Source organism: Pinus tabuliformis, chromosome 1_1, assembly GCF_031772625.1.
Source record: "Pinus tabuliformis cultivar Carrire ecotype Pingquan chromosome 1_1, CPIR1, whole genome shotgun sequence".
In the NCBI taxonomy this organism is placed as follows: domain Eukaryota; kingdom Viridiplantae; phylum Streptophyta; class Pinopsida; order Pinales; family Pinaceae; genus Pinus; species Pinus tabuliformis.
The window spans coordinates 366,501,285-366,524,626 of NC_142297.1; the positions used below are offsets into that span (position 1 = coordinate 366,501,285).

Here is a 23,342-nt window from a genome sequence, read left to right on the forward strand (position 1 = left end):
AACTGAAGGTAGCGTGGCAAGCATGAAAGTGTGTATGTGTACTGACTATTAATGCACTAACTTAACCACGTGTATCAAAAACTATATATATTTTTAATAATATTAATATTTCTAGGAGAATAATGAATGTAGTGATTCTATTCAAACAAATTCTAAAAAGTTAAAAAAAAAAACATTTATTAGTAACACTACCAAAATCTATCTTATATAAACAAATTTATTATTATCTTACATTAAAAAACCTCATTATTAATAATAATTAAAAAATATACTACACATATATTTCCTTCATAATATAGAGCTACATGTCATACCTAAATTCAATGCAAAATTACCTTATTATTAATAGAAATTAAAAAGTATATCACATAGACTAAATTTTCATATGACCAAGCTAGATTTTCCATTTTCCTTCCGAAATATAAAACCACATGTGATACCTAAATTCACATGGTAAAAGTCCACTAAAAAAGAATTGCTGGCAAGACTATGCTAAAAAGTCAGTTGGTCCCATGATAAAAATAAAAAAATTTGAACAGTCACAAATACGAAAGAAATCACATTTATGATTAAACACTTCACTCTCAAAAAGAATAACTCGTCTGCCCAACAGGGCGTCCACAATATGTCATCGTCGTGACGCTGGTCTTTGCATGATTGATGATGTCATTCATGTAAATTTAATACATGAAAACTTCAAAACTTGACCCTGGTTGGGAGTGTAGATGGTTTTCAAATCCGAGTTTGGAGTTCGCCTACTTCTATATAAGGCAGGTTATGCAATTGTATTTCTCACCTCTTGCTTTCGGAATTTGCCCTACTCCAGTTCTAGGTATGCTTGTATATTTCTAATCTGTGAGATATCATTGATTCGCTCATATTCTATGTCCACGTTATGTATTGTTGAACTGAAGCCGTTTTTATTGCAGAAGTGGGAATCGTGTTGCCTTCGAAGGCGTTCCAGTTTCAATATCCGTAAATCACACAGGTGTTAGCTGTGGGAATCCTGTTGGCCGCAATGGACCCAATGAAGACCGATGACACTCCCGTCGACATAGACATTCCCGTCGTCGTCGACGACAATCCTCGGCAATGGGAGCGGCAACAGCAGCAAGATCGATGACAATAACAACACCAAGAGCAACAAGCGGCAACAGCAGCAAGATGGGAGCGCCAACAGCAGCAAGATCGATGACAATAACAACAGCAAGAGCAACAATAAAAACACCATGAACAACACCATGAACAACAACACCAAGAGCATGAACATTCCCGTCGTCGGCGACAATAACCAGAGCAACTACACCATGAACAATTCCGAGAGCAGCAACACCGAGAGCAACAACAAGGCGGCGGGAACAACAGCCTGATAAAATTGTAGAGCAACTTATGACACCAGGTAATGGCAACCTAACTAGACCAACTTATACTAAGTGGCTTTTGTTTTCCTCTCTGAAATTTATGCTTCGCTTTTGCTCCACTACTGCACTATATGCACAAATATGTCGTTAATAATTTTGGCATTAAATATGTCATGAATTTCTTTTCCTTAGTTTAATTACATTGTCATTGTATGGCAGGTATGGGAAAGAATAAATACAGTCGAAGATTATCTGTTTATCTAAGACAGATTATGTGTTGATATATAGCTAGTTTAGAGCCAAATAGTTTACTTATAAGGCATTCCCATATCAATTCAAGGTTTTGGTTAAGTACATTATTATTGCATGCCAAGTATGGGAAACAATAAATGCAGTAGAAGGTTATCTGTTTATCTGATATATAGTTAGTTTAGAGCCAAATACTCTATTTACTTATAAATAGAAGAAGATGGACGCTGTATATTGTAATTCTGAATTTATGTATGAGCAAAACCTACCTGGGTGGTTACTTTGTTTTAATGATTTTATGGTACGGTCGTGATATCTCCTAATAAGTAGTTATTTGAATAATTAATTAAATAAACTAATTAAATAAAAAATTATCAATCAAAATTAAATTTAATGTATATATTCATTTAAATGTATCTAATTAAATTTAAGTGTACCTATTGTTACAAATTTATAGATATTTATGCGATATCTTGCTTCATATTTCATTACATGCAGTTCAATATTTCTTCGGTGTAGTATATGCACAAATATGTCATGGTTCATGATTTTGCTTTACTTTTGGTCTACACAAAGGAATCATCGATTTCTTTTCTTTTGGTTTTGGTTAAGTACATTATTTTTGCAGGTATGGGAAAGAATAAATGCAGTGCAAGATTATTGGTTTATCTACGACTGACTATTTGTTGATATACAGTTAGTTTACACTACTACATAAAGGAGGGTTTTCAAACAATATTTGAGACAATTTTTGGGTAAATTGACAAGAAAAAATTGTGTATTGTCTTAAATATTGTCTTTAAGTGGGTGTCTCAAAAACTATTGTCTTAAAGATTATTGCTTTAAAAAATAGTGTCTTAAATATTATTGCCTTAAAAAATATTGTCTTAAAGTACATTGTTTTAAATATTATTGTCTTAAAAAATATTGTCTCTATAAAGAGAGTATATAACACAACCATTTTTGTCTCACTGGAGACAATCTCATTTTTGTCTCTCTAAACACAACAATTGGATTAGAGACAATATGTCTTTAATACTAGCTATTGTCTCTCTGGAGATGATAAAAAGTTTATTTAAAGATCACTTTTGTCTCTTTAGAGACAATATAAAACAATGAATCCAAAAATATCTCACCATTGAAATAAATCGATATAAAAAACATTTAATTAAAAATGAACTACAAAATCATTGATTAATTCATGTTACCTCCTAAAGCAACGCTCTTCCATTGAGCTAGCACACTTTAAAAAATTATGTGCAGAGTTATGCCAATCCTTAAAATTACATTTATAGTCATTGATTTTAAATTAAAGAAAAAAATTAAAAGATAAAAATTAAAAACTACGAACAAACCCAAACACCAAACCAAGTGAAGAGTTATGGCAATCCTTAAAATTACATTTATAGTCGATGATTTTAAATTAAAGAAAGAAGATAAAAATTAGAAACTACAAACAAACCCAAACAGCATGTGGAAGCTCTAAAATTTGTGACCAAGGCACTAGTGTCTTTGCACACCCTTTTGTTTATGCACGGGATCTCAGGTGGGATAACGTGATGAAGAACATTGAATCAGATGAGTGGTTTATAAGAGATTTTGAGGATGCCATTGGTGCACCTTAGATTTACCCTCATAATCTTAGTGGCTTGAACCATGATCCTGAGATGTCTAGGGGTGTTCATGGGGTTAAAGTTGATGTGTGGAGCACTGGACAAGTGGGCTAAATGTGTTTGAGCTATTAGGAATTTACAGAATAGATGCTTAGAACAAGACCCAGATCAGAGGCCTTCTACTGCAGATTGCTATCATCACCTTCTTGAGTTTCTACTGCAGATTGCTATCATCACCTTCTTGAGTTGCAGTCTTCGCTGACTGAGATTAGATATTATTACTATTCATAGGATCCAGAATCACATGATTATTGAATGTTGTATTATCAGAAAATTTGATATATCTAATGAACAACTTGTTTCAAATTGTACACAAGGAAGATACCCCTTCCTAGAATGCCATTAGTTCACAGTGGCGATCTCATGTAAACAGGCTGCAGTGTTCATAACATTAAGCTACTTATCATGGCCTTGACACTCGATTCTAATGGAAATAAGCATATTTCGATGTTGTTGGATTTTTAAAAATGGGTGTTCTGATTTGTAGCTTTGATATAATTCGATTTTTAATTCAATGAACTATATGCTTATTCTATTATACAATTTGGTGTATGCCACACTAGAGAAATTGAAACAACGGCTCTCGCCCTTTTTTTCATTCAAATAAATTATATATAAAGAAAGCTTTATTTTTTTACGGTTTATGGTGAAGGGTAGATGATATTTAATGCTCAGCGTATCAAATAGTATTGAATGTTCAAACAGTATTGAATGTTAAAGACATTGTAGTGAAAGGCAAAGCACAAAGAAGGGCAGATGATATTTAATGCTCAGTGTATCAAACAGTAATGAATGTTAAAGATCTTATAGTGAAAGGAAAAGCATAAAAAATAATTGAGGACTCAATTGTCCATAATACCCAAGTGCAATTTGCCCATGTAGAAGGCCTCACACAGCCTGACGTCATATAATAACTAAAAATAATAATAACCTGAATGACTTGAATACAAACATCCCATGTAAGACTAGTGATAGAACAACCCAGAGTGCACCTAGACATTTTCAATTCATTTGGAGACCCATTTCTGCAGTCTCATGAAAGAAAAAAAGTTTTGCAGTTGGCCCCCATTTCTAACATTCAACATAACTGGAGATGAATAGCCAAAAGAAAGCAGCTCAATGCACCCTTTAAAAATTTCACATTTTTTCCATTTTTCTCCATTATATCATATAGATATGTTATGCTCAATTGAAAAAATGATTCATCACCACCGCCACAACAAAATCTCAATGTTTCAATCCACTCCAAACTTATTTCATCAACTACACAGGTTTACACACACAGGCATCTTATGATAGAAGAGAAAAAGGCTCTGCTATGTACTGGAAACTTTAGATTCAATCTCATAGAGAAAAAGTAGAAGGAAAAAATTAAATCCTCGGGAAAGGGAAAACAAAAGTGATACAATGAATCTGGTTCTTCCTCAATTGAATGAAACTATGAAATTACAAATATGTAATGTAGGAATACTCTGATTGTCATGCAGAATCCAACTTAAACTCTATCCACTAATTCCTCCAAGAAAGCTTTCTAGTAACTAATAAAAAGACCAATGTAAGAATAAGCCAACTGTCAACAACCATATAGGTAAGGCAGGTCTACCCTTCCCTAAGGGCAGGTGCCCGTATAGAAATGTGAGCTTTTGCCATTAAGTCTAGCAACCTTGTTAGATCCTTTGGGGGCAGTGACTATGTCAAGAGTACCCTAGGTGACTAGGCCACTATGACCTTATCATAAACATGCAGACTGTAATTGAGACCAAAAAGTATTTAGGAGTGTGGCATACTATGTTGAGAGAGCCTTAGGTCACCAGGTCATTATGAACCTAATCGTAAACAGGCTAACTGATCAAGAATTGTCGCACAAAATATTACATCTGTTTAACCCCAAGCTTTAACAACTCATGCCAAAACACTAAATGGATATGGAAAAAAAAATTGAAATAACTAATTTGAGGATGTTCTAGTTTAAATTTTTCCTTGAAATAATTTGACTCACACTATTGGAAAAAAAATATATGTAAACCAATCAAAATTTACATATCCAAAAGACTGAAAGAATATGAAGATGAAGTGTGAGTTTACTGAAAAAACAGCCTCAAAGGCGGTCTTAAGGGCTGTAGCAAATCATTCTCAAGCAGCCCACGAGATAAGCAAAAATTCAATCAATCCACAGATGCACCAATAAATCAAAAAATAATACATAGAGAAAGGAATGGGCAAAATGTTTTAAAGAAAGATAAGAAAGAAACATATTTAAAATAAATAAATAAAATAAAATAACCCCCAAAAGCAGTTTTCGGAGTGCATGAGAACTTACCCTCTCAAGCTCATCCTGGATTTCCTGCAGCTTTTCAATGGAGAGCACAAGCTCACCCTCTATGTGCTCTTCCTCTTCCCCTTCTGATCTCTTGGACTTGTCCATCTTGCCGAGTCCTTTTGACCCAAAAGTCCTAAAAATCCAACAGAGTCAAAGGCGCAGGCAGAGTGGAGGAGAGGGAATGGTCCTAGCATTCATTATTACCTCCAGAAACGTTGCACACTCCATCTTACCATCCTCAATGAAGAAAACTTCCAAAGGTTAAAATTTAGATCCTATCATTCATTATTATTTCCAGAAATGTTGCATGCTCCATCCTGCCATCCTCAGTGAAGAAAACTTCGAATGAAATATTACCATTAAAATACCAAACAAGTTGTTGGTTATTTGTTACTTCCACCTAAAAATGAGCATTTTACAGTCCAGGAGATATGTTTTGAAATAGTACCATTGGTAGCAGTGTGTGTGCTGAGCTACTAGGGTGCAATGGTGGCACCTAATTTACCAAGAACGAAACTTAGGAAAACGACTCAAAATAGATGTGCATCTACATCCCTATTAAACTAGCAATATTTACAGTAAATAGAACTATTATCTCAACTATTTTCACATTTTATGAACTGCACCTGTAGAGGTCCAGCAGCTGCAAGACCAAAAGAGTTTTTCTAAAGCTTCAAGCTGTAAAAAATTTGACCATCGCGCCATCTAAGTTTCCCATTGATATGAAGGCCTTGACATACTGATGATGCAAGTAAAATAGGCAATGGAGGCCTGCACAAAGCATTAACCAAATATCACAAGTTGCTTTAATCAGGTTGATACTTATCATAGTAAATACAATTCACATCTAATAACAATAAAGCCAATTTTTTCCATTTGTTATTTAAAAAATGAAATGGAATTGACTATCTAATACCCACCCAAAGCCTACTGCTCAGTAATATCTAGGGACAAGTGCATTGCCTAAACCTATTAAATAACCAAGAAGATCTAGGACAGGAGGTGGATTTGCTGCTATGGGTACTGCTTTTGATTGAACATTGGGACCTTTGGTAGGTGAAACATTGATTTCTGTCTCAGTGGCTGATAATTCTTCATATGGAAGGTAACAATTTACTTGCAAGTTTGGAGGTAACAAGGTACATTGGGGGGAAACAACGTACAAGGTACATATGGAAAGACATATGGGAGGTAACCTGTACAAGCATAAAAAGTGCTTAGAAGAATATATGTGTGCTTTGACTTCTAAGCAACATCAAGGAAAGACTTAATTTCAAAAATAAATTCTTTAATGATCTCTGTACCTATTACTTACCACTTTAGATAGAAGTGTTGAGGGTGACAATTGCCAAAAAAACATATTATTATTAGACATATTGGAAGTAAACTTCTTGAACTAAGCATAACATATAATACTTATACTAAGAAAACCTATACAATTACAAACATCTCAAACAGTGACAGATGAACCTAAGCCTTTTCATTGAGATAACTTACCACTTCTCTGGTATCGATTTTAGAATCCAAACTAAATCAAAAAACCTAGAAGACTAGCCATTCTTAAACTTCTTTCCTTCTCATTCTCAAGCCTAAAATGGTGATCCCCATGCTTATGATCATAGGGCATAATAGAAAAGGCATCCAATAATCCAGATGATGCCATCAGTTGCAAATCCTTCTATGCTAAGTTTTATTGTAACTTTTCTAGAGGATATAGAGCTTGTACCATGCATAAGAATGATACAAATGATTTTCTAATATCTAAAATATCTTTGTTAAATTTGAATAGTAGATTGTTGTCATTTGAGGTTTAGGAATATTCTTGACCATACACAAGGCCATGAATATCTTCTATAGAGTGAAAAGCTTCCTACATATCATATGCCATCTGTCATAAGAAATAGTATAAGGAAAAAATATATTAAAACTAAAAATAATTTAGCTCACATATTCTATGGTAGGTTCATGAAATTTCATTCAACCCGAAGCTTCCTCTGCAGTAGGGTATTCTCGAATAATTAATTCCTACAAGATCAAAATATATCAACCTTCCGATCTAGACAAATATAATCCTATATCTAATTCAATAGATAACATTTTAGATTTCTGCCCCGCATTCGATAGTGATAGCTTCTTAAAGGTTGTGCCAAAAATCTACTCAACATGACATTATGACTATTTACATCATGGGCAATATGGGAAAACTCCCAACCAAAGATAAATGGTTTCTAGAATATGATTTTTCTACACATTTCCCTCATCCCATTTCACATTTCCCTTATCCCATTTCACAGTGGCAGCCAACAATCCAGATGATGCCATCAGCTGCAAATCCTTCTTTGCTAAGTATTTATTGTAGCTTTTCTGGAGGATATAGAGCTTGTACCATGCATAAGCATGATACAAATGACTTTCTAATATCCAAAATATCTTTGTTAACTTTGAATAGCAGATTGTTGTCATTTGAGGTTTAGGAATCTTCTTGACCATACACAAGGCCATGAATATCTTCTATAGAGTGAAAAGATTCCTACATATCATATGCCATCCGTCATAAGAAATAGTATAAGGCAAAAGTATATTAAAAAGAAAAAATTTAGCTCACATATTCTACAGTAGGTTCATCAAATTTCGTTCAACCCAAAGCTTCCTCTGCAATAGGGTATTCTCCAATAATTAATTCCTACAAGCTCAAACTATATCAACCTTCCCATCTAGACAAATATAATCCTATATCTAATTCAATGGATAACATTTTAAATTTCTAGCCCCCATTCGATAATGATACCTTCTTAAAGGTGTGCCAAAAATCTACTCAACATGACATTATAATTATTTACATCATGGGCAATATGGATAAACTCCCAACCAAAGACAAATGTGTTGTCCTTTTTTCCCATAAGCATTTATTAGCATACCCTTTTTAGTTGAGAGAAGAACCTTTGGATAGTGGGATACAATCTTTAGTTCTTGTGAGGGAATCCAAAAATCACCCTTGGATAATTGACTGCTAGCATCTTTACAACAGTTTTTGCTCACTGAGTTGATACTTGTGTCAGGGGAGTTTTCCTTGAGGGTCTTTTGCCCAACACTTTGCCTTAAGTTTAAAGTGTGTATGCATTGTTGTATGTAATCTTGATCTTCCATATTATCAATACAAGGAGATACAGATCCGCCAGTTGAATATACAATAAGTGTGAAATCAAACAACTCAAACTGTTCACACTTTGTGTTTTCATCAAAGTTGGCTGATGTTGCATGTTCTTCATCAGAATTTGTCCATACTTGTCCATACTGTTGTATTTTCTTTTTCTACAATACAACTTTCATCCACACTAGCCGCTGAATGTGATTTCTCCTCATTCATTTCTTCAACCTTATCCTCATTATACATCATACTGGACAATCATCATTCTAGTATAGAACAACCTCTGGATGTTTTTGGTGAATAATTATAGTTAATGGGTTCTCATATAACAATTCCCAATAGCAATGGAACAACATATAATTTGAATCACTCAAGTAATGAATCTCAATTTAACAACATTATAATATAATTACATTCTACCATAAATACACATCAAAAATGCTTTTCCTCGTAGATTTCAGCACCCATGCATTTGATGGATTTATGGGAATGAAGGTAAATTGGAAAGCCAATGATCTCCTATAGTTATGTGTGGCCTTGTCTAGTAACCATGGCCTCTTAGACAACCAAGATTGAGCTCCAACTCACCCCAGCAAATGAAAATAATGCTCAGCGGAGAGGGAAACAACTCTAGTAAGTAGAAATCCACCCAAGAATGCTTAAGAACACTCCAGGTAAGGAGAGAGAGATTTTTAAGAGTTGTACAGAAACCAAATTAGCAACTCCTTGAGGAAATGATACAGCTCCAGAACTGTGGCAGTTGATCTCTAACTCAACAAGAAAGTGGATTATGAGTAACTCAAAGCTGATGCATTTCATAGAGCATCAATCAATCAAGATTTTCTGAATGATGCTAATAGAAATTCAATGGAGAGTTATTTATTTCAGCCATGAGCACAAAGACAGGGAGCACATATAATATAACTAAGGACTAATAATGATGATAACTCATACACCATAAGTTTATTATATCTTAGGAACATATATTAGATGAGAGCCTAACACATCACCTTCATTGTCAAAAGAGAGATGTCCACATGCAAATTAACCCTCGCTCCATGTGAGACTATTGCAGCATAGCCGCTATGGGAAAATGAAGGAGTTGGTCATGGCAGTTAAACACTGAATTGAGCTAGTTTCAATGTTGTCCAATTAAGGCTATTACATCTTGTCACAGGCAAAGATTACAGGAAATTTCAATATTACAAAGGCAATAATCCAGGCATAGTCACTCTTTGTTTAGTTAAGTCAAAGCTCATGGAGAATGATATCCAGGTGTTTTAGCCTATATTAGACCTCTTTTGGGTAGCAACCAAGAAAGTGAAAAAGCTCAAAGTCTGTAATCCAATGGGAGAAGAAAATATGAGGATAAAAAGAAGTCTACAACACTTGAAGAAACCAAAGTCTGTGACTAAGCTGAATCTCAATCTAAAGCTATCTATTTGTAGCATGATCTGAATATCTGTGGTAAAGAGTCAAGGTTTTGCTGTAGTAGCCAAAGATCTGTAATAGAAGGCAAAGAGTCTATAACTGGAAGTCAGTGTATTATAATAAGAGACTAAACCTATAATAAGGACAAAAATTCAGAAGTTGCTTCTAACTTTGACTAGGCAGAGACTCAACTATTGACCTTGACTTAAAGAGGACGGTTGACTTGGAGGGACTCTTTGGTCTTGTGTTGGATATCTCATTTTGAATCAATTCAATAAGAGGAGGATTGTTGGGATTTCCCCTATTGAGAGGTTTTTCCCTGGGTTGAAAGCCTAAATCTCTGTGTCTTGTACTTCTTTGTGTTCTTGGAAGGACGATTTGTGTAATTACTTAATGAAAGAGAAATATTAACTAACAAAGAAAAGAATACTTATATAGGAGTTTAGTTCCAACTATGAAGGAATGCAATGAGGACATAAAATTTTTAAATCTTAAACTTGGCTAGGCCACTGCACCTCCAAAAACCTGACTCATTAATCTATAAACTAGAAACCTTCTGTGGAACTCCAAAAACAAATGAATTAGAATGAATTATCAACCAAAATCTAGGGCCTTTACACTTTACATTTGACAATCTATTACAGTATGAATATTGAGGTCACAACTATTCATTTGTATTGCACTCTTGTAAGAAAGGATGATCATATTTTATATATTTCGTCTAAAAAGGCATGCACTTCATCATTGCCAGCTCTAATGAAGGTTTCATGTTCCCATTATAATTAACAACAGCTGCATTGTCAATCTCTAAACAGTCCACGCTAGGATTATATCCTAAACCCAGCACATGCCAAGACTTGTCCAAAGGATGGGTCAAGCAATAAAACATTCAATCCACGGGGTAGTGTTCCAAGCTTCCACAACACTCTATCCTCATTCTGACATACAATAAAAGAAAAACTTAGAAATCGAACAAAGAAAAACCCATTAAGTTTTCTAGCTAATTACTTTAGATTTACTTCAAATACTTTAAAATAAGCATCACAGGAATTAACATAAACAAACCACACTACACACTTACCGTGTTCTACCACTTGTGATATATTCCAATTATATCTTGTTTCTCCCATTCTTTGAGATCAAATATATTCATGCGATATGCCCAACCACAGGAATTAGGATCAAAGTGCTTGGCTATGTGCGGATTGGAAAAATTAAGGTATTTGTCAAACCGACGGAAGCTTTCTCCACAAGTTTCCACTGAACCATTAACCTTTCCATGAAGATCCAGTGACCACAAGGGCATCAAATCTTTCTGCACCACAATACCATCACCCAAGAAAAAGATCTTGTCCATTTTGGGATAAACTTATGGAAGATAGAAACGAAGATGAATAAATATTTTGGATTTATATATTTCAAATTGGAGGAACGTGCTGAGAGTGTAGTTGAGTGATCTGCCTTGAAATAATACTCTTTCATAGATGCAGATTCAAGCTGGAGAAGCACAGGGCAATAGGAGGAATTGAGCCATTTAAAATCATCAACATTTTCTACATGTATCATAGCTTTCCCTAGGGGATTAAATAAAAACCACATTTTCATGGCCCCAAAATTTAACTTGTCTGTGATGAGATGAAATACATGTTTTTCAGATTACTGCAAACACATGTAAATCACCTACAATGAGATCCAAGTATTAAATGTAAAATGCAGCAAAACTGTTGGACTTCCAAACTTTAGAGTAATTTAAATTAATAACACTTCACCTTAGCATTCATGACAGTTGAATTCACAACCACATATACAGCCAATACATTGTTAAAAAATAATGCATAGTGATAAAGAGTCAGATCCTCAAACTTGTCCTTTTTAGCAAATTATCGCTTTTCAAGAGGAAGAAAGTAATAATCTATGGTCAATCGCATGGACAGATAGTGCAAGCCCTTGGGAATAGACTTTGTTGCCACCTGACTTAAAAGTTTACTTTGCTTTTCCAAGGTCTTTACTTTCTTGTCTGCAGACTGAAGCATGGCTTGCAACTTTGTTGTTACTGTCACATAGCCATAAAATTGTTCTCTAGCCTTAGATAGGACATGACCCATAGCCTTGATCTTCTTAGGTGCACTGAAACATTCATATCAATTATCGGTCATGAAAAAGAGAATGAAAAGCAGAAAGATTAACACAGAGACTGCAACTTCAAAAGAAACAAAGGATATGAACACCAAATGCAAATGGAAGCACTTACTACTCTTGATTTAGAAGCAGCCAATGCAAAAATCTAGGGCGTAGTGTTCCAAGCTTCCACAACACTCTATCCTCATTCTGACATACAATAAAAGAAAGACTTAGAAATCGAACAAAGAAAAACCCATTTAGTTTTCTAGCTAATTACTTCAGATTTACTTCAAATACTTTAAAGTAAGCATGACAGTAATTAACATAAATAAACCACACTACACACTTACCATGTTCTGCCACTTGTGATATATTCCAGTTATATCTTGTTTCTTCCATTATTTGAGATCAAATACATTCATCAAAGTGCCTCGCTATGTGCAGATTGGAAAAATTAAGGTATTTGTCAAACCGGCGAAAGATTTCTCCACAAGTTTCCACTGAACCATTAACCTTTCCATGAAGATCTACTGGCCACAACGGGGTCAAATCGTTCTCCACCACAATATCATCATCCAAGAAAAGGACCTTGTCTAGTTTGGGATAAACTTGTGGAAGATAGAAACGAAGATGATTTAGCATGGATAAATATTTTGGATTTATATATTTCAAATTGGAGGAACGTGCTGAGAGTGTAGTCGAGTGATCTGCCTTGAAATAATACTCTTTCATAGTTGCAGATTCAAGTTGGTGAACCACAGAGCAATAGGAGGAATTGAGCCATTTAAAATCATCAACATTTTCTACATGTATTGTAGATTTCCTTAGGGTATTAAGTAAAACCCACATTTTCATGGCCCCAAAATTTAACTTGTCTGTGACGAGATGAAATACATGTTTTTGATATTCCTGTAAACACAAGTAAATCACCTACAATGAGATCCAAATATTAAATGTAAAGTGCATCAAAACTATTGGACTTCCAAACTTTAGAGTATTTTAAATTAGTAACACTTCACCTTACCATTCATGACACTTGAATTTACAACCACAGATGCAACCAATACATTGTCAGAAAATAATGCATAGTGATAAAGAGTTGGATCCTCCAACTTGTCCTTTTTAGGAAATTTCACTTTTCAAGGGAAAGCAAGTAATAATCCATGGTCAATCGCATGGAGAGATAGTGTAGGCCCTTGGGAACAGTCTTTGCTGCCAGTTGACTTAAAAATGTACTTTTCTTTTTCAAGATCCTTACTTGCTCATCTACAGACTGAAGCATGGCTCACAACTTCTTTGTTACTGTCGCACAGTCATAAACTTGTTCTGTAGCCTTGGATAGGACATGACCCATAGCCTTGATTTCTTAGGTGCAGTGAAACATTCATATCAATTATCGACCATGAAAAAGAGAATGAAAAGTAGAAGGATTGACACACAGACTGCAACTTTAAAAGAAACAAAGGATATGAACGCCAAATGCAAATGGAAGCACTTACTACTCTTGATTTAGAAGCAGCCAATGTGAAAACTATTACCTTTGAGGTAGATCATAATCTACATTAGCCTCACCCAATTTACGCTAACATTCTTTAATACGAAGCATCAATTCATGGTATAAATCAAGATTATTCCTAGCCTGGAAAATGCTTGAATACACCCTAGCCATGATCAGTTGGTTTCACATCAATCTAACAGTGGATTCAAAATTCTTGTTCTCATTCTTCCACCTCGAAATGCTGTATTTTCCTAGGAAGCAGAATCTACCTCCTTGGAATGTTTAATTGCTACGTTTTCAAGCTCAAATCATTTTTCTTCATCTTGTTGAATCAACTCTGTTGACCTTTTCTCCCTCCTCTTTTGTCTCAATTGCTGTAAGCATTAAACTACTATAAATTAAAGCATACTGTGCTAAAATCTAAGATATATAAATTTTTTCTATTGGAGAAGTAACATTCAAAAAGGATTTTGGAAAATAATATAACAATTCCCTTTTACATGAGAACAAAAAGTACCGATCTAGTGCAGCAAAGAATTTTACCCTCCACAAAACTTTTGTTGTACTTTCTTCAAGCTACAAATGGTCTACATTACAACAACCATTGTCCTAAGAGTTTGACTAGAAATTACCTTACAGTAGGCTACCAAAATCATAGACCAGTTAAATAGGGAAAATCAAAACTTACCATCAAGATCATTCTCTTTGATGTCTCGATGTTCACTTCCTATGTCATCCTCTTGAAACCTCATAAGAAGTTCTTCGTCATTGGAAGTTTTTTTCTACACCTCATCATTCATTTTAACCCCCCAGGATTTTCCTTGCCTTCTTCATTGAAGATCACACCATCTTGTTGCGAATGTAACTCTTCTAAGCTGTCTCCAGAAGTCGTTTGCCTCTGCTTGATGTACACCATTAGAAATAGAGAAACACCCCTGCCAATGTCAATTTTCACTTCCTGCTTAATACAACCCTACTCAACTACATAGATCATCATCACATAGGTTTCCTTACATGTTCAATAGAGAAAATAACCAAAATCTTCACCAATCCTACCTCGGAGTTAGTAATATCCCTTTGGTTTACTTCGAAGGGCTTTTCTAATAGCCATGAGGAAGATAAATCATTTCGTCCAACAATATTGAAGTTTAGAGTTCCCGAGTCCTTTGTGTTAGCTGTTATGACATCAATCACCTACCCAGTAAATGAAATTTATTTTCAATTCTCTACTCAATAGGGGAGAAAACAAATTGAAGATATCCAAATGCAGCAGGTTTCTTATACTTGCCTCCTTTGGGAAGAGAGAGTCAATGCTCTTTGTTAAACTCTGCTTTCTCCAGTCATCTACCTGTTCCTATGAACCCCACAGATAAATAGATAAGAGTGATTTTAAACATATGACAGAGCTCCAGTATCCTCAATAATTCCTCTCTATTTCAATCCACTCAAGTCAATTAAATTTCAGTTTAGGGACACTATTTATTTTTTGGGATTAGACTAACGTAAGTGCAAGTGCATTTCCCAGATCTTGAAAAAGAACAAAATGGCCATAGAAAAATAGAATTGGTTTTCAAGATGTGGAAAGAGAATACCATTCTAACAGATCCATCTCCCGAGAAGTTGTGCCCTATTGTTTTAAATGACAAAAAACGCATAAAAGGTCAGGTAGAAAGACTTGATGGAGAAGAATATCTGTAAAAATACTGAAATGCTAAAAATGGGGTTGCTTTGCTATCATGCATATGCTAAGATCGAGATTTCATTACACATAAATAATAAAATGGCATGTATAATATCTATCGTTTTTTTTGGCCAATGTGCTTTGAACACCGTGGGAACAGTGTGAAAATGATATGTATAGCAGAAAGTAGCTGGTGAACAAGATTGTCGTTATGAATTGGGTCTAGGTTGGGTGGATCAGAACTGGTTTTAGCTTGACTGATGAGAAGTGGATTTAGCTTTCTGGATGAAAAGTGGGTCTGGCTTGGATAATGAGTGGACGGGAAGAATGATTGTTACCCTTCCCACCCAGATTCAATTCCCACAAGATTCAATTCCCATGTGTAAGATGTTGAAATGAACTCTTAACAAATATATTTTTATAATACCCATCGAGCTTATGCAGAATCCAACGCACACTTAGTACCATCCTCCTTAGAATGAGGAGTGCCCAACGAATTCACCGAGTAGTTGCCTAGCAAATTTACCAGTCATATGCATTTCCCTTTGTCAAAAAATGGAAAGTGCATTGTTATTTCTTGCTATCAGGATGAATGGTTTCATTATCTTTGGCAAGGGAAATTACTCTAGGGGTAGTTGGTAAAACCTTTGCTCTTGCATGAGAGAGGTACAAACTTTGAATCTTTCTCTTGGTAGGTATTGTACCATGTAATATAGAGATGGAGTTCATAGCTTCACACAGATCAAATGAAAGGAAACCTATAAAGAAAACTCACAAAATGTCTGGAAAAATTTTAGAGGTGCTAAACTTTTGACAATAAGCGAGGAAAGTAAGTTTGATAACATCTACGCCTTCAGATCCCGCGAAAAAGCTTAAAGGAAAATCAAATTCCAAAGCAGGTCCATGGGGTTTTGGTTGAGTGGTTAACCAGGAGTGGTGAAGGCAAATCAAATTTTGAAGCAGGTCCATGGGGTCTTGGTTCAATGGTTAACTGGGGGTGATGATAATTACCCGCCAAGGCTCAGATCACATAAATACATTGGTCAGTGGGTTCTCAATGAAAGGGATCTTTCTAAAATAGTATAAGACGACTACACTTCATTGTAATGGAGATCTTACTTGAATGTTGTAAGAAGTATACACTTCATTGTAGTACTACCAGATTAAGAAAGGACATGCTTGCAAACAAAGATAAATTAAACACAGACCCACCCAAAAGAAGAGATAGAAGCAACTTGATGAGGGAGGAGGGCAGGAAGAAGCTTACCAGAGAGGGAGGAGGGTAGGAAGAAGCTTACTAGCGAGGGAGGAGGGAAGGAAGAAGCTTCCCAGTTACAGATGTAGATATGGAGTGATGAAACCTAGCTTCCAGAAAAACCAATGGCATGACCACAAAGATAACAAGGAATCCCACCATAGCTATTCAATGATGAAAACCCCGACCTCCCCATCCTCCATTTCTATCGCGCTGGTAGCCCTGCCACCCTCCATTCCACACACCTCCTCTTTTCACAGGCATCTTTGTCTCTCAACCCTAACACCACATTTCTCCTTCTCCTCGTCCTAAACAGATATTGAGCAATGCAACCCTTACTCAATCATAATCCTCTACATCAAACCCATATCATGGTTAGCAGAAAAATATGAAGTTACCAACATCCAAAAAAACCCTTAGATCTCATATATACTTCAGAGCATTTGATAGAAAACTTTACCAAAGGCATTACGAAATGGATAGGTCAATTGATTTCGTGCAGTTTTGAGAAAGAAAGGGACACTGACATGGTAAAAACCTAGATGAAAATTGGCATAGGAGCCGAAAGTAGACAGATTTGAGGTTCTCTATCTCTGTTAGCCTTTTTTGTTAAAAAAACAAAACATATAATTTATGGAAACACGTCATTCGGATTCAGATGCCAACATAGATGTTATTATTAATGGGGATCCTCGCTAGTCTAGCTGACTATTCATACACTACAACATAGGAAGAGGAGGAACAGGCAGGCAACGTTGGGTATATATGACGCCCCTCAACTTACTAATTTAATTGAGTAGGTACTGACTTGGCCTACCTTGCTTTGATTCAGGTAAAGGTAAAGGGAATAGGGGGGTAATTTGATGCAAAGCAAGGGTGAATTATGCCTCCCTAAATGCACATCATGAGACCGCGTTTAAGATTCACGATTCTGAAGCTGCGAGAATACTAGAGTTTAAGCACAAGAGAGAAGCTAAACATATTGTGATCTAACTTTTAAAATGGTGACTTGTTGATTGATTTCTCATTCAGAATGAAGAGAAAAAAAATTGATGATTAGGGGAGAGAAATGATGAGTGTTCTATTGAGTAAAGGAAATACATCATTTTGAGGCCATGGATAGGTCTTAATGGCCTGGAATGCCAGTGTTAGTAAAACCTTACCTAAATTCCTTATGACTGCTACATGGATGAGTGTTACACTTACATTATTGATGCACTAACCATAGGGAGTTGGTATAATATTCATGGTTATGGGTGCTTACAAAACTGGGTTTTCATATACCCATGAAGTGAAAGGGAAGCAAGTACCCTTTCTTCAAGATAGGAGTAAGGATGTAAGATTTCAACCAACCGACAGAGAAAATTTTTGTTAAAGAATACTTTTTACACATCCTGTGTCCACTAGTATGAACCGGTTTATAAACATAGTGTTGGATTAATGTCATAGCACTTATAGAAGTTGTTTTGATTCTGAGAAAACTTGTTGTATGTTGCCATCTGCTTCAAATTTTGCACAAGAAACAGTTGGTCCTTTAACAAGACTCGACTGTGCCAACATGGACTAAAGAAGAGGTTATTAGCATTGCAAACCCTCTTCTCAGCTCGGTATGTCAATTTTAAATTTATCAGAAATTGGAAATAAAACATATGATGTTCTAGAAGATAAAAGACAGATAACACAAGAATCTACAACTTCTTACCTCTATTGTTGTCATGTTTAGCTTGCCCCGCCAGAATGGTATCAAAGTTAAGGTGAGGGCAAGCCCAAGCGAGGAGGAAAGAAACTGCAAGAAGTTTTCTGACAACACTGACCTCCTTCGTCTTCAAAGATTAGTCATCGTGAAGCACTAAAACTCCTACTGCAAAATCCTAGGTTGTAGATCCAAGAAAGGAAATGAGATCAAGGCCTCATCAATCAAGCATCTCTAGGATAGAGATCTCTGTCAAATTGTTCGTAAAATTATCTGTATATAAGGCCTTTTGTCATGACTACAGCCAGGAAGATCTTATTGCTTTAGGGTCAAATATTCTATTATGAAATCACCCTTGAATTGAATTTGGTTTGGAGATAGTGTCTCACTCGGAATTACTTCTCTGTTCCAAGTTTATATAAAATTATATCTGAAGCTATGTAGTTCCTAGCATCTAAGTTCATATATATAATATTATTCTTGAGCTCATTAACATGACTTCAGCCTTGTATTAGGCCTTTGTCTGTCCCAAAGAGAAGTATAAAAGGCTACAAAAGGTGAAGTATCCTCAGCCCTAGGACATCAATCAAGATGGTTTGAAAAATAGTTTTCATGGTTTTCCATTGGTTAGATGCTTATTGAAGGTAAAGGATCAACCTTGGTGCATCTCTGAGATTCTGGTATCAAAGGAAAGGGGGTTCATGACAAATAAAGATCATTTCAAGGATCTTCAAATCTGAAACACAATGTTCTAAAATCTCATTTAAATAGGTATGACTGTTATTAGTGTCTAAGCCAAATGCATCTCAACATTTCTTCTCATATCAACTCATTGAGGCAATCAGGACATGCTCGGTGCATGTTGCACATTAATTTTCATAGCTGCCAAATTTGCATTCCTTCAGTTAAAGCTAGGATAGAGTTAGTCTTAGTCAAAGAAGTCTATTTTATTTGATGGATTCAAATTGAATTTAATTTACTATGGTTTTTCCTTTCCTTTAATTTACTCTGGTTTCAATAACCATCAAATCTTGCAAAGACAGAAATTCGATAATAGAACTGTAGTCAGATAGAGACTTACCGCTAAGAGAAATGCATACAGTCGAAAGTTCTTTCCCAAGGCTTGGCGGGTCGACGGGCTCCATGAATTTTTTTCCCTCTTCCCCAAATTTATAAACGACCTTTGCTACAGTAGCCTCAGAGGGGTTTTTGTTGCCTGTGCTAGGGAAAATGTATGATTCTGAAGGGGATCTCCAACAACTAAAGCTTTTTCATCAGTTACTCGAGTCCAAAATTTCTGGAATAGATCTATCAGCCTCTTTCACTGCCTTGGAGGAGAAGGCGACGATCTACAGAGAGAGGGAAATTTTTTGGGTGATGGTGGAAAGGAAAAGCCCTGTTTGAACCTTATGTGGGTCTGGGGTTCCATAGAAAAATCAAGAGCCGCAAAAGTTCTAGTTAGGTGTCCCGTTCCCTGCACAAAACCCCAACAATCCCCTCCCTCTATCAAACTGGAAGGGAAAAATAGGATACTCATAGAAAAACGTTGGTATCCATTGCTAAAACCTCCTCCATAATTCGAAAATTCATGGTTTGAACAAAATTGCTGAAGCCTTCTCCAAAATTCAAAAATCTGGGGTATGAACAAAATTGCGTCACCCATTGTTCTTATTCCATTCTTGAAAGCTCCTCGAGGGTGCTCCTTGAGGGTTTGAACAAAAATGGCATCGCCCACCTAAAAATTTTATTTGGTGACTGGTACATGGGAGACAAAATGTATTAAATAAAGTTATTAAATTGCCATGGTATGTTTTAACAAGCTCTTATGAATATATATATATATATATATATATATATATATATATATATATATATATATATATATATATATATATATATATATATATATATATATATCTTCTAATGCCTCTCAATGTCTTCCATGGGGAATTTTGTTTATGATAAATTTGATAAATAAAATGAAATTTTAAGATGAATTCATGTAGTAGTGATTCAATGGAATGGAATCATTTTTAAATGCTTTGGAAACTTTTTTTCATGATGTTTTCAGATATATATCTTTTTCTAGATAGTTTCGCCTTTGTTAAAGGGGGAAGAGGCGATAGTCACTTATAGTAGTGATTGAATAAAATGTAATCATTCTTAAATTTTTGGAAACCTTTTTCCATGATGTTTTTAGACATTTACCCTTTTTCTAAAAAGTTTCACCACTTTCAAAGGGGCAAGAGGCGATAGTCTCTTGTTGCTCTTTCACAAAAGGTGTCATGTCACTCCTTGTCAAAGGGACTAGAGTGACACTCTTTAAAATGTCACATTCTGCCATGGTTTGAGTCCAAATTTTAAGCCAGTGAGGTGGAAGGGTCTCTAAGCTTGTTTAGGTGTACAGTTAAAAATGAACATTTCACTGTCATTCTCATCTTCAAATAAAAGCTCATGGAAGAGCTCAGTCTTCTCCTTTTAACAATCTGATAAATAGTTTACATATGGAAGAGGGTATATCTTGGCTACAAACATGGGATATAATGTTTGGGGTGTTATGGGAAAACAATAAAAAGGTCTGTTGACAAATGTAGATCCTCCCAATCTCCCCCCAGGAATAGGCCTCAATGCAAAATGGCTACATGAATCTTCAAAGGAAATTTAGGATGAATATTGTGCTCGCAAGCTGAAGTTTCATGAACAAGAGATGGAAAAGGATATTGTTGTGATGTTTAAGAAGAATTTAAAGCAAGATACATAAGCTCAGAAACCCCAAGGAGAAACCCAAGATAAACATATGAGCTCTAACCCTCATCCTAAGTCATCCAATGCTACTTCTTAACAAAAAGTCTGTTATTGGTGTTGGTGGATAAAAAAAAAAAAGGAGAGGGATGCTGATGATAGGGAAGGGAGAGTGAAGATGATATAAATGAGATCAAAGTTTCCTCTAGACAATGCCACTTCCCCTATCCCCCAAAATCTGTTTCCTCTTCTTATGAAGGGCATATTACATTAAATATATAAATAATTATAAGCCATGCATTTTGACGCCCTTGTACATTATTTTTTATTAATGAAAAATCTTCGACTTACAAAAAAAGATGACACACTATACTCACACGCAATGCAATAAGCAAGGCCCCATCGATGTTATGCACTACTTTAAATGGGTTTAATAGCCTTGGATGGCTCTAACAATCATATTTGAATGTATATGATGTTAACTAATTTAACCAACAAAACATGCCTTCGACAATGGTAACTAGACTTAAACTCCATTTACTACATTAAGTAATCAAGTGAGGCTTTAATAATTGTAACCAAACATACAAGTCATTGTACAAGTTAACCAACCTAACACAACTTTAATAGTGATAACGAGATGTACATGTTACTAATCAATTGACCATTGTGTCATGCCTCTAACATGTGCAATTGAACATAAATGTTGTTGATGGGGTTGACCTATCTAACATATCTCCCACAATTGTAGTCAAACATGCATGTTGATCCGGTTAATCTCCGAGACAATGTTAATCAAAAATACATATTAATATCCAACCTAACATGTCACTAATAGTGAAAATGGAATGCGCATGTCAATGGATAAGCTAATTGACCTTATATGTTGTTCATTGAGATGATTAACACATAGCTCACTAAGCTGGCCAAGTTGACAAACCATTGGTTTTGTCATTGAACAAACATGCCCTTAATAGACACAACTAAATGTACATGATGTTCCACCAGTAAACCATCATGACATGCCTTTAACAGTAGTAACAAAGTGTGCAAGTTCTGGATTTGGAAAACCAAATTAATATACCTACGATAATCATAATTGACCATACATGTTTTTTGCGATCAACCCTTCAAGTTTTCCCTTGCTTCTATACAAAATTAAGCATTCCATGCAACTCTCAAATTAACTTTGATACATATACAAATTAAGTTTGTATTTACATGTTCGATTTGTGTTAAGTGTTTCCACTTTAAAGGTCACAGGATTCGATCCAATGGAAATTAAGGTATGTACACATCCATGGATTAAATAGTTAAAGCATTGAATGGAGGGCATCCCTTGTCTCACAAACAAGGGGGTCTCATATGTCAACTTGGTAGCTACCTACATTATAACTTAATATTAAATAATATTCTTATTTTTTAAATTAATATGAATGCTTCTAATATTTAATATATTGTTAAGGATATTACCCCTTGACTAATTAGTGAAGTATTTAATATTGGATGACAGAGTTGTAAGGCTGAAATTTTGGCTACCACGGGTTAAGTTTGGTGTTATGTCAATGCAAAATTAGATTTCACACCTTTCCAGGAATCAATCAAAATCATTTACACATACCAATCAAGGGCATTCAATAGATGGTTAAAGAAGAGGTTGGGAGGAGTTTACTGTCATATCCATCCAAGGGTTTCCAAACTAGAGAAACAAGGGCACATTTTTGATTTATGGGCTAATGTTTGAAAGATTGCTACGAGGAGAGGAGTTGGTGTGTTTTCGGGAAAACTAGTGTCTATTCAGATCTGGTAGTCCCACTTAGACGGGTATCTATCTTAGAAACAAACAATTCAAAGTAACTTGTGTTTTCCTTTATGGGAGATAGATGAGAGAGAAGCAGAGAGCACCAACCTTAGTCTTTCGATTGGCTCCTTTCTTGTTTCCTCTCTCCTTTGATAGAGCTTCGCCACTCCTTTCTCACTTGTCCCGCTTCAAAGAACACCTATAGAGTCAAAGCAACAAAATACCATCAAAGCATAGAGATCTATGATACCATAAACAATGTAGAATCAGATGTACACTAACCATACAAATGCATACACAAATACAAGATTCATAAGTACACAAGTATATGGAGGAAAACTCAAATAGGTTTATTGATAATAGAAGTAG

General features: G+C 35.3%; 1 protein-coding gene and 2 long non-coding RNA genes across 3 annotated transcripts in view; 1 reads left to right on the top strand and 2 right to left on the bottom strand.

Annotated features, from left to right (window-relative positions):
• The first annotated feature begins 931 nt into the window (after window positions 1-931).
• The window catches only part of LOC149213132 (uncharacterized), a 142,723-nt gene continuing 120,312 nt past the window's right edge, over window positions 932-23,342 (top strand). Inside the window, exon 1 of the long non-coding RNA XR_016250305.1 lies at window positions 932-1,399. This is a non-coding gene — a long non-coding RNA (uncharacterized LOC149213132). The remainder of the gene's footprint in view (window positions 1,400-23,342) is intronic.
• Window positions 11,998-12,726, bottom strand: LOC149213133 (polygalacturonate 4-alpha-galacturonosyltransferase-like). Its single transcript, XM_089390722.1, has 3 exons — window positions 12,654-12,726; window positions 12,434-12,510; window positions 11,998-12,309 (listed from the first exon to the last, which is right to left on the bottom strand). Exons 1-3 carry the CDS (start codon window positions 12,654-12,656, stop codon window positions 12,063-12,065), a joined length of 327 nt encoding a protein of 108 aa, XP_089246848.1. The 5' UTR covers window positions 12,657-12,726; the 3' UTR covers window positions 11,998-12,062.
• Window positions 12,730-14,988, bottom strand: LOC149213134 (uncharacterized). Its single transcript, XR_016250304.1, has 3 exons — window positions 14,858-14,988; window positions 14,490-14,736; window positions 12,730-13,212 (listed from the first exon to the last, which is right to left on the bottom strand). It is a non-coding gene; the product is annotated as an uncharacterized LOC149213134 (long non-coding RNA).